Source organism: Nerophis lumbriciformis, linkage group LG05 (assembly GCF_033978685.3).
Source record: "Nerophis lumbriciformis linkage group LG05, RoL_Nlum_v2.1, whole genome shotgun sequence".
Lineage (NCBI taxonomy): Eukaryota > Metazoa > Chordata > Actinopteri > Syngnathiformes > Syngnathidae > Nerophis > Nerophis lumbriciformis.
This window is the reverse complement of record NC_084552.2, coordinates 11,031,340-11,043,744: the sequence shown is the minus strand read 5'-3', so window position 1 is coordinate 11,043,744 and position 12,405 is coordinate 11,031,340. Positions and strand designations below refer to the sequence as shown.

The following is a 12,405-nucleotide window of genomic DNA, read 5'->3' as shown; positions in this document are numbered from 1 at the left end:
CTTCCTGTCGGTCGTTTTTTCTTAATGAGCGTCATCTCACAGGGTGTCAATCAAGTGACGAAAGTCACGTCACAGTGAAGATTGATGATGGCTCATTTTTAGGACTATTTTTTAATGCCTGGCTGGCGATCGACTGACACACCCTCCGCCATCGACCGGTAGCTCACGATCGACGTAATGGGCACACCTGGTCAAATAAAATGATACATTTTACAGCCAGAGAACAGAAATGAGTGACATCCTTTAAACTAGTAGTTCAGCTTATTTCAGTGAGTCACACTTCCTAATTCATTTCATAATACATTCCGAAATCTATATTTATCCAGAGTTTATTAAAGAAAAAACAAATCCCTTTTAGACTGAGGGGCCGCTTTCCCCGTTGTCAACACTTGACGTACATTTGGGTCAACACATCATTTTTCTTACCGCGGACTTGTTTTCTTTCTGCTTATTTCCGTCTTTAAGTTGACCTCCCAGCCGAGGTCAGCCTGAGACTCTGTCTGACCCCCATGCCCGCCACCCCTGGCAGGGGGTCAGCCGGCCAACACACGCACCCCGGGAACAGGATGTGTCTGTTGATACTAATGAACTAAGGTACTACTGTTTTGTCTGGACTTTAAGGAAAAAAAATACTATTTTTTTCCATATATTAGCCACACCGGACTGTATGAAAGAATGCAATATTTTAAAAGAAATATTCTTTAAATGTTTATTTACATAACTTAATTGTTTCCAAACTGTGTCTGTAACTCGGCAGTAAAACGGCTGATCAAACAAAACAGAAGTCATGGTCATGGACCCGCTAGCCAGCTCTCCAATCAGCTAAACAGACTCAATAACTCCCCGGTGACGTTTTGGTGAATTTATTGAGGAATTTGTGAAACAATACAAACAAAATGTCGTTGTAAGTTAATAATACTAACAAAGACACTCATAAACGTGTTAGAATATATAAGCTAATGCTAACGACGTTGGCTTAATTACATTACGATACTGCATACAAATATGCATGAAAACTGTCCAACAGACCTCACACATGGGACGGTTTAGTATGTATTAACAGTTTTAGTTATATTGTAAAACTTAAATGTTAAATTGAGTGATGAATGAACAATCCATACGAGTAAAAACGATATGCATGATTAGAAAACAGAATGGCACTTCTACTTCCGGTTCAAAGCTTTAAACAGCATGAAACACTTGTCGGCATTCACCCAAAGCACCTGCAGTGAGCGAACTTAGATTTAGATTTATTGGTCCCCTTAGGGAAATTCATTGTCACTGCCGTACATTTAAACAATAGACATTACACATCACAAAAAAATAAAAAATAAAATAACAAAAATAACAAAAAGACATCGTACATGACCAACACACATTTACAGGCTTGTCAGACAGGTCGGCCGGGCCTGCTGTTAAGGGCGGCTATAGCTGCAGGGATAAGGCTTTTCCTGAGGCGGGCCCTCCGGAATTTGATAGTTCTGTACCTGCGCCCTGATGGTAGTGGGATGATGTATTGGTGTAGTGGGTGAGTGATATCCTGGACTATTGTTTTTGCTAGTCAGGTGATGGACCTGTGGTTTAAGTCTGAAATGTTGGGTGTGGGTAGGCCGATGATTTTAGCTGCTATGTTTGTAATGCGTGTGAGTTTGGTCCGGTTGGTTACAGAAAGCATGGTGAAAAAACATGTGGAACAGTACAGGAGGGTGGGTTGAACAATGCTTTGGTAAAGTAATAACAGGAGATGAGGTGCAACGGGACGGCGTGGCGCAGTGGAAGAGTGGCCGTGCGCGACCCGAGGGTCCCTGGTTCAATCCCCACCTAGTACCAACCTCGTCCGTTGTGTCCTGAGCAAGACACTTCACCCTTGCTCCTGATGGGTGCTGGTAGCGCCTTGCATGGCAGCTCCCTCCATCAGTGTGTGAATGTGTGTGTGAATGGGTAAATGTGGAAGTAGTATCAAAGCGCTTTGAGTACCTTGAAGGTAGAAAAGCGCTATACAAGTACAACCCATTTATTTATTTAACGTATAGTCCTTTAAGTTTTCGGATGGCTGACAGTCCGTTGTGTCCTGAGCAAGACACTTCACCCTTGCTCCTGATGGGTGCTGGTAGCGCCTTGCATGGCAGCTCCCTCCATCAGTGTGTGAATGTGTGTGTGAATGGGTAAATGTGGAAGTAGTATCAAAGCGCTTTGAGTACCTTGAAGGTAGAAAAGCGCTATACAAGTACAACCCATTTATTTATTTAACGTATAGTCCTTTAAGTTTTCGGATGGCTGACAGTCTTTGTTGACTTCTTTTTTGAATGTCCGTGGTGTGCTGATCAAAGGTGAGTTTATTGTCCAAGGTTACGCCCAGGTATTTAAAAGTGTCAACTGTTTTAACTGTTTGTGTGTTTATGATGATGGGGTTCTGAGGTGAGGGGGTGTTGAACCATATTTCTTTTGTTTTATTGACATTGATTTCCAGATAACTGGCTGTGCATGACTGTGAAATGTTTGACTGTGTTATGATAGTCCAGGATGGATTGACTGTTGGAGAGGAGTGCGAGAATGGCTGTGTCATCTGAGTATTTTAAGTATGTTGTGGTGGGTGAGATGCACGAACTTGTCCAAAAGATGGTGCCGTAGCACAAACAAAACCACACCATTTACGTGTCTTTGCATGTATTTAATGAAAACTATCTGCATTATATTAATCAGCGAAGAAAAATCCATAAATTAGCCACACCGTTTTAATAGCCGCAGGGGTCAAAGCGTAGGTAAAAAGTAAAGGCTTATAGTCCGGAGTTTACGCTATATTGCCTTTGATAAATACTGGCTTTTTTCATGGACATGAGGAACATTACTTGGAATTCTTGGCATTCTCTCGATGAGCTTCAAGCTCACCATCTCAGGTGACTACCTCTTGAAGCTCATGGAGAGAATGCCAAGAGTGTGCAAATCAGTCATCAGAGCAAAGGGTGGCTATTTTGAAGAAACTAGAATATAAAACATGTTTTCAGTTATTTCACCTTTTTTTTGTTAAGTACATAACTCCACATGTGACAATCTACAATGTAAATAGTCATGAAAATAAAGAAAACACATTGAATGAGGAGAAGGTTTGTCCAAACTTTTGGCCTAAAATGTACATTTTGGCACCGGTAATTATCGTGACAACACTACTGCGACGACGCAAAAAGCCAATCCTGTCCTTACCGTGCCGTAGGAGAGCGTGACGTTCCGCTGCTGCGTGTGGAACTGCACCGTGATGAAAGCGACCTCGGGGGGGATCCTGTTCGCCACGGCCAGTATCGTCTCATTCGCCGACACGCTGACGTTCTGGAAGGTTCCCGGCAAGAAGATCACCCGGTCTGTCACAAGAAAAGACAGTGGCGTTACGCAATCACAACCGTGTCCGGCGAATGAATACGTTTGACATGATTATGACTTTTGCAGCTGTGAAAGATGAGAGCGGCACGTGCCAACCAAACAAAGTATTTACAAAAGCCAAAAGCAGTGAAGTTGTCACGTTGTGTAAATGGTAAATAAAAAGAGAATACAACAAATCCTTTTCAACTTATATTCAATTGAATAGACTGCAAAGACAAGATATTTGATGTTCACACTGAGAAACTTCTTTTTTTTTGCAAATAACCATGAACTTAGAATTTAATGGCAGCAACACATTGCAAAAAAGTTGTCATAGAGCATTTTTACCACGGTGTTACATGGCCTTTCCTTTTAACAACACTCAGTAAAGGTTTGGGAACTGAGGAGACACATTTTTGAAGTGGAATTCTTTCCCATTCTTGCTTGATGTACAGCTTAAGTTGTTCAACAGTTTGGGGGTCTCCGTTGTGCTATTTTAGGCTTCATAATGCGCCACACATTTTCAATGGGAGACAGGTCTGGACTACAGGCAGGCCAGTCTAGTACCCGCACTCTTTTACTATGAAGCCATGCTGTTGTAACACGTGGCTTGGCATTGTCTTGCTGAAATAAGCAGGGGCGTCCATGATAACGTTGCTTGGATGGCAACATATGATGCTCCAAAACCTGTATGTATCTTTCAGCATTAATGGTGCCTTCACAGATGTGTAAGTTACCCATGCCTTGGGCACTAATACACCCCCATACCATCACAGATGCTGGCGTTTGAACCTTGCGCCTATAACAATCCGGATGGTTCTTTTCCTCTTTGGTCCGGAGGACACGACGTCAACAGTTTACAAAAACAATTTGAAATGTGGACTCGTCAGACCACAGAACACTTTTCCACCTTGCATCAGTCCATCTTAGATGAGCTCGGGCCCAGCGAAGCTGGCGGCGTTTCTGGGTGTTGTTGATAAATGGCTTTGGCTTTGCATTGTAGAGTTTTAACTTGCACTTACAGATTTAGCGACCAACTGTAGTTACTGACAGTGGTTTTCTGAAGTGTTCCTAAGCCCATGTGGTGATATCCTTTACACAGTGATGTTGCTTTTTGATGCAGTACCGCCTGACGGATCGAATGGCCGTAATATCATCGCTTACGTGCAGTAATTTCTCCAGATTCTCTGAACCTTTTGATGATATTACAGACTGCAGATGGTGAAATCCTCAAATTCCTTGCAATAGCTGGTTGAGAAATGTTGTTCTTAAACTGTTAGACAATTTGCTCAGGCATTTGTTGACAAAGTGGTGACCCTCGCCCCGTCCTTGTTTGTGAATGACTGAGCATTTCATGGAAGCTGCTTTTATACCCAATCATGGCACCCACCTGTTCCCAATTAGCTTGTAGAATGTGGAATGTTCCAATAAGTGTTTGATGAGCATTCCTCAACTTTCTCAGTCTTTTTTTTGCCACTTGTGCCAGCTTTTTTTAAACATGTTGCAGGCATCAAATTCCAAATGAGCTCAAATCTGCAAAAAAAAAATGTTTTCCAGTTTGAACGTTAAGTATCTTTGCAGTCTATTCAATTAAATATAAGTTGAAAAGGATTTGTAAATCATTGTATTCTGTTTTTATTTACCATTTACACAACGTGACAACTTCACTGGTTCAGGGTTTTGTAGGTCCCTGTGCATTACCGCAAGTTGGCCAAAATGCACAAACGTGTTGAAGAAAGTGAGGCTTTTTTTTGTCTTGAGTCGGTTCATTTGAGTTACTCTAAAAGGTGGACTGAGGGCAGACTGGGACAGACATTTCCTGTGATCACTAAACCTTCTAATCATTATGGTACAGACAACTGATCTATCAATACTGTGACCTAATGTGGACAAGACAAAACAACACACACATTGCGTGTTCTAAGGGTGTCATACTGGTGTGTCCATGCTCTAAATCAGTCCAATTTCTCAAGTAGTTCAGCTCTAAATAAGCATCCAATGGAAACACATTAATCTGATCTGTAGATCTGTATCTGTAGAACTTGCACCTGGCTTGCTGACAACAAGCTATCCATACACTTGGGTAAAACAGAATCCATCCTGTTTGGGTCCCACATCAACCTTAAGAAAGTCAGTGACTTCACTATAAAAGTGGGTGACATTGTTATCGCCAGGAAGGCTGAGGTCACCTACCTAGGTTCCATTCTAGAGGCTAATCTTTCCTGTGATGAAATGGCAACCAAGGTAATCAAAAAGGTCAACCAACGAACGAGATTTCTCTATAGAATCTCCTCTCTGGTCAACAAAAGCACCATGAAGATTCTGGCGGGAACTCTCGTTTAACCCTTTTTCCATTACGCATGCACCTCCTGGTACCCTAACACCTCCAAAACCCTCAAATCTAGACTCCAAACATCCCAGAACAAGCTAGTCAGATTACTTCTAGACCTCCACCCCAGATCCCACCTCACTCCTACCCACTTCTCCAAAGTGGGCTGGCTCAGGGTGGAGGACAGAGTAAAACAACTTGCACTGAGCCTAGTCTATAAAATCCGCTACATCTCCCTGATACCGAAGTACACGTCAAACTACTTCCTTAAATGACCGCCATAACCACAACACCAGGGGGAGCTCCACTAACCACGTTAAACCCAGATTCCGTTCTAACAAAGGTCTTAACTCATTCTCTTTCTATGCCACATCAATGTGGAATGCGCTCCCAACAGGTGTAAAAGAAAGTGCATCTCTATCCTCCTTCAAAACCGCAATAAAAGTACACCTCCAGGCAACTTCAACCCTAAACTAACACCCTCCCCGGATTGTTGTTAATAATCAAATGTAAACAATCAAATGCAGATATTTTTCTTATGCCTTCTGATCTCTCTCTCTCTATGTCCACTACTTTACCAAGTCAGACCTACACTGTTTTAGGGATGTCCCGATCCAATATTGGATCGGCTGCCGATATTTGCCAAAAATTGCGTATCGGCAAGGCATGGGAAAATGCCGATCCAGATCCAGTTTTAAAAAAAAACTCCGGTCCGTGTTTTCCAACGCACCTATTTAAATAATACATTCCACTTTTCTGCTGCTCCCTAATTTCTGTTCCGCATTTTCCAGCACACCTTCAACACATCCACAGGTCTGTGGATTCTCACACCGTTGCTTTTAGCTGCTGGCATTACACGACAGGCTCTTCTCACTCTTTCCTGTGTCTCCCTCTCACAGACAGCAAGCGCACCTTCTTACACACGTCACATACTGTCACGTCATACGTCACATACGTATACGCCCTCCCCGAGCAGAGAGGTAGCAGCATGGCTAACGTTAGCTGTGATGCTAGCGCAGCCGTGTGAGCAACGCTCCCTCTAAGGTGCTCGCCTGTGCAATTGCAGGTGTGAATGATTGATGGGTTCTACATGTAAAGCGACTTTGGGTACTTAGAAAAGCGCTATATAAATCCCAGTTATTATTATTATTAATTGCGCACTGTTTAAGCGTCCTCTGCGCATAGCAAATCTATGCCACGCACAAAATCAAATAAAAAAATAAGCGCATAACAATTTTCGACACACGGACACGACAGAGAAAACAGTTTTCGTCATCATTGTTCAAATATTGTGACGTCTGTCGAGACGCTTATCTCCATTCGGTGCCACACGTCCACACCATCAAAATGCCGAGGCAAAAATTTCCAGATCAACACAGTATGAAAAAATTAGTGATTTTTTTAGTTGTGATTTCCTTCTCTGCATGAAAGTTTAAAAGTAGCATATATTAATGCAGTATGAAGAAGAATGTTTTAATGTAGACATGCAAGCCTTGAAAGAAACATTTGAAAATCAAGACTACATTTCTTGCAAATGGGTGCATTTCTACCCTATATTTTAACTTTAGATTTATTCTCATATCAAACTCTTTTGGCTGTCTTTTTGACACTTACATCCGGAGCCCCCCTCCACACCCTGGATTATAAATAATGTAAATAATTCAATGTGATTATCTTCTGTGATGACTGTATTATGATGATAGTATATATCTGATAGTATATATCTGTATCATGAATCAATTTAAGTGGACCCCGATTTAAACAAGTTGAAAAACTTATTGGGGTGTTACCATTTAGTGGTCAATTGTACGGAATATGTACTTCACTGTGCAACCTACTAATAAAAGTCTCAATCAATCAATCAAAACACACAGAATCATCATACTGCTGTGATTATATGCATCAAGTGTTCATTCAAGGCTAAGGCAAAATATCGAGATATATATTGTGTATCGCAATATGGCCTTAAAATATCGCAATATTAAAAAAAGGCCATATCGCCCAGCCCTAGTTCAATGATGCCATTTCTGTTTGTCATGTATAATTTTGTCTATTTTGTGTTTATCCTTGAATAAACATGTCAGTTTCTTGTTACCAACCATTGTGTATTATTCAAACTCCCCTAATTCAGCTGGCTAGTTGTTATCAAGAGTACTAAAACCCTTTTCAACATGATTCTGACAACTAAGTAGGCTAAATAACTTTAAACTTTAATACATGCTCGGATAGGCCAGTATCGGTCATTATCGGTATCGGTCAGTATCGGTATCGGATCGGAAACGCAAAAACAATATCGGTATCGGATCGGAAGTGCAAAAACCTGGATCGGGACATCCCTACACTGTTTCAATATCCATTTCTCTGTTCTCAATTGTTGATGACTGATGATAACAACCAAACCTAACCCCCCCCCTCCACACCCCGAATTGTAAATAATGTAAATAATTCAATGTGATTATCTTGTGTGATGACTGTATTACGACGATAGTATATATGATAGTATATATCTGTATCATGAATCAATTTAAGTGGACCCCGACTTAAACAAGTTGAAAAACTTATTCGGGTGTTACCATTTAGTGGTCAATTGTACGAAATATGTACTTCACTGTGCAACCTACTAATAAAAGTCTCAATCAATCAATCAATCAGTCATGTTCGGTTTTTGAAGAGTCGGACTAACACACCAAAACCAGATCTCTCGACTTGAGATACTGTAGATCAGTGCAATTCAACTGGTGGCCCGGGACTGACACCATACCGGCCCTCCAAGTTCAGTTGAAAATATTTTTGCAGGATATTCCTAAAACCAGTAGAGTGCTCCTGTTGTACATAGGAACTTGGACCACTCTAAACACGTTAGCACATCCCTTGAGCCGTGCTAGTAAACATAGAACACTGGCGTCCAAACTGGTTATAGTTTGCTTTGTACATCATTTTTGCAAACAGCTAAAATGATGCACAAAGCAAACTGTAATCTGCTAGCCAAGAATGTACAACAATTCTTCTCAACAAAAGAGGAGAAATATCCATCCATCCATCTTCTTCCGCTTATCCGAGGTCGGGTCGCGGGTGCAGCAGCCTAAGCAGGGAAGCCCAGACTTCCCTCTCCCCAGCCACTTCGTCCAGCTCTTCCCGGGGGATCCCGAGGCGTTCCCAGGCCACCCGGGAGACATAGTCTTCCCAACGTGTCCTGGGTCTTCCCCGTGGCCTCCTACCGGTCGGACGTGCCCTAAACACCTCCCGAGGGAGGTGATCGGGTGGCATCCTGACCAGATGCCCGAACCACCTCATCTGGCTCCTCTCGATGTGGAGGAGCAGCGGCTTTACTTTGAGCTCCCCGCGGATGACAGAGCTTCTCACCCTATCTCTAAGGGAGAGCCCTGCCACCCAGCGGAGGAAACTCATTTCGGCCGCTTGTACCCGTGATCTTGTCCTTTCGGTCATAACCCAAAGCTCATGACCATAGGTGAGGATGGGAACGTAGATCGACCGGTAAATTGAGAGCTTTGCCTTCCGGCTCAGCTCCTTCTTCACCACAACGGATCGATACAGCGTCCGCATTACTGAAGATGCCGCATCGATCCGCCTGTCGATCTCACGATCCACTCTTCCCTCACTCGTGAACAAGACTCCGAGGTACTTGAACTCCTCCACTTGGGGCAGGGTCTCCTCCCCAAGTTGGAGATGGCACTCCACCCTTTTACGGGCGAGAACCATGGACTCGGACTTGGAGGTGCTGATTCTCATCCCAGTCGCTTCACACTCGGCTGCGAACCGATCCAGCGAGAGTTGAAGATCTTGGCCAGATGAAGCCATCAGGACCACATCATCTGCAAAAAGCAGAGACCTAATCCTGCAGCCACCAAACCGGATCCCCTCAACACCTTGACTGCGCCTAGAAATTCTGTCCATAAAAGTTATGAACAGAATCGGTGACAAAGGGCAGCCTTGGCGGAGTCCAACCCTCACTGGAAACGTGTCCGACTTACTGCCGGCAATGCGGACCAAGCTCTGACACTGATCATACAGGGAGCGGACCGCCACAATCAGACAGTCCCATACCCCATACTCTCTCAGGACTTCCCGAGGGACACGGTCGAATGCCTTCTCCAAGTCCACAAAGCACATGTAGACTGGTTGGGCAAACTCCAATGCACCCTCAAGGACCCTGCCGAGAGTATAGAGCTGGTCCACAGTTCCACGACCAGGACGAAAACCACACTGTTCCTCCTGAATCCGAGGTTCGACTATCCGGCGTAGCCTCCTCTCCAGTACACCTGAATAGACCTTACCGGGAAGGCTGAGGAGTGTGATCCCACGATAGTTGGAACACACCCTCCGGTTCCCCTTCTTAAAGAGAGGAACCACCACCCCGGTCTGCCGGGGTGGTGGCCGGGGTGGAGGAGAAATATAAAAGAGGAAAATCTTATTTGTGACGCTTGTCTTTGTGCTTCATTCAAAAAGGGAAGAATAAGGTCAAGCAGAAAAGTGAATCCTCCACACCAGCTGCTCGATCCTGACTGACTGTTGCGGCTTTTCTGCCTTGATTCTTCTGGTCCAACTTCAAGTGGAGGAATGTGAGTCACAAGAGCTTGTTTGTGCTAGAAACCATCAAGCGACACTAACACCTGTTTATGTATCCTTCAAAATATAAAGTTAAAGTTAAAGTTAAAGTACCAATGATTGTCACACACACACTAGGTGTGGCGAGATTATTCTCTGCATTTGACCCATCACCCTTGATCACCCCCTGGGAGGTGAGGGGAGCAGTGGGCAGCAGCGGTGGCTGCGCCCGGGAATCATTTTGGTGATTTAACCCCCAATTCCAACCCTTGATGCTGAGTGCCAAGCAGGGAGGTAATGGGTCCCATTTTTATAGTCTTTGGTATGACTCGGCCGGGATTTGAACTCCCAACCTACCGATCTCAGGACGGACACTCTAACCACTAGGCCACTGAGTATACTGCCATGGTCACGCTTCCTTGTTAAATATCATATGTTAACTGGTGTAGTATGTCCAATACCAACAGCACAATACGGCTATATACAATAAATACCGGATTTTCTGGACTATAGAGCGCACTGCCGATGAGAGGGTCTAGTCAGGTCTATTTTCATACAAAAGGCGCACCGGACTATAAGGTGCATTAAAGGAATCATATTATTTATTTATTTTTCCAAATGTGAAAGACTTCCTTGTGGTCTACAGCACTGTTTTTCAACCTTTTCTGAGCCGAGGCACATTTTTTTTCATTGAAAGAAATTCTGAGGCACACCACCAGCAGAAAACGTTAAAAAATGAAACCCAGCAGCCAACATTGACAGTAAAAAGTCGTTCTCGCAATTGTTTGATATGAATTCCAACCATAACCAAGCATGCATCACTATAGCTCTTGTCTCAAAGTAGGTGTACTGTCACCACCTGTCACATCACGCCGTGACGTATTTGGAGTTTTTTGATGTTTTCCTGTGTGTAATGTTTTAGTTCTTGTCTTACGCTCCTATTTTGTTGTTGATTGTCATGTCATTTACGGATGTACTTTGTGGACGCCGTCTGCTCCACACGCTGTAAGTCTTTGCTGTCGTCCAGCATTCTGTTTTTGTTTACTTTGCAGCCAGTTCAGTTTTAGTTTTGCATAGCCTTCCCTAAGCTTCAATGCCTTTTGTGTGTAAGGGCTTACACACACACACTTGCAACCACAAAAATATACGCCACACATACACAACCCAGAGTTAAATATTAATAAATATGTATTCTTTTATTGTAGGCTATTAAGAGATACTACACACGGAGTTGAATATTAATATGTATTATTTTATTGTAGGCTATTAAGAAATACTACACACAAAGTTGAATATTAATAAGTATGTATTATTTTATTGTAGGCTTTTAAGAGATACTACACAGAGTTGAATATTAATAAGTATGTATTCTTTTATTGTAGGCTATTAAGAGATACTACATAAACAGTTGAATATTAATATGTATTATTTTATTGTAGGCTATTAAGAGATACTACACACAGAGTTGAATATTAATATGTATTATTTTATTGTAGGTTATTAAGAGATACTACACACGGAGTTGAATATTAATAAGTATGTATTATTTTATTGTAGGCTTTTAAGAGATACTACATAAACAGTTGAATATTAATGTATTATTTTATTGTAGGCTATTAAGAGATACTACACGGAGTTGAATATTAATAAGTATGTATTTTATTTTAGTTGAATATTAATAAGTATGTATTTTATTGTAGGCTATTAAGAGATACTACACACGGAGTTGAATATTAATAAGTATGTATTATTTTATTGTAGGCTATTAAGAGATACGACACACAGATTTAAATATTAATATGTATTCTTTTATTGTAGGCTATTAAGAGATACTACACACGGAGTTGAATATTAAAATGTATTATTTTATTGTAGGCTATTAAGAGATACTACACACAGAGTTGAATATTAATAAGTATGTATTATATTATTGTAGGCTATTAAGAGATACTACACACAGAGTTGAATATTAATAAGTCAGTGATGTGCGGTGAGGTTGATGGCTGGTGAGGCACTGACTTCATCACAGTCAGATTTACAAACATATGAACCCTAAAGAGTATCTTATTCACCATTTGATTGGCAGCAGTTAACGGGTTATGTTTAAAAGCTCATACCAGCATTCTTCCCTGCTTGGCACTCAGCATCAAGGGTTG

At 42.1% G+C, this 12,405-nt stretch overlaps 1 protein-coding gene across 1 annotated transcript in view; it reads right to left on the bottom strand.

Annotated features, from left to right (window-relative positions):
• tm7sf3 (transmembrane 7 superfamily member 3) overlaps nucleotides 1-12,405 on the bottom strand; it is a 52,364-nt gene that overhangs the window by 37,126 nt on the left and 2,833 nt on the right. The window contains exon 2 of the mRNA XM_061961281.2: nucleotides 3,202-3,356. Coding sequence (XP_061817265.1) covers nucleotides 3,202-3,356 — 155 coding nt within the window. The remainder of the gene's footprint in view (nucleotides 1-3,201; nucleotides 3,357-12,405) is intronic.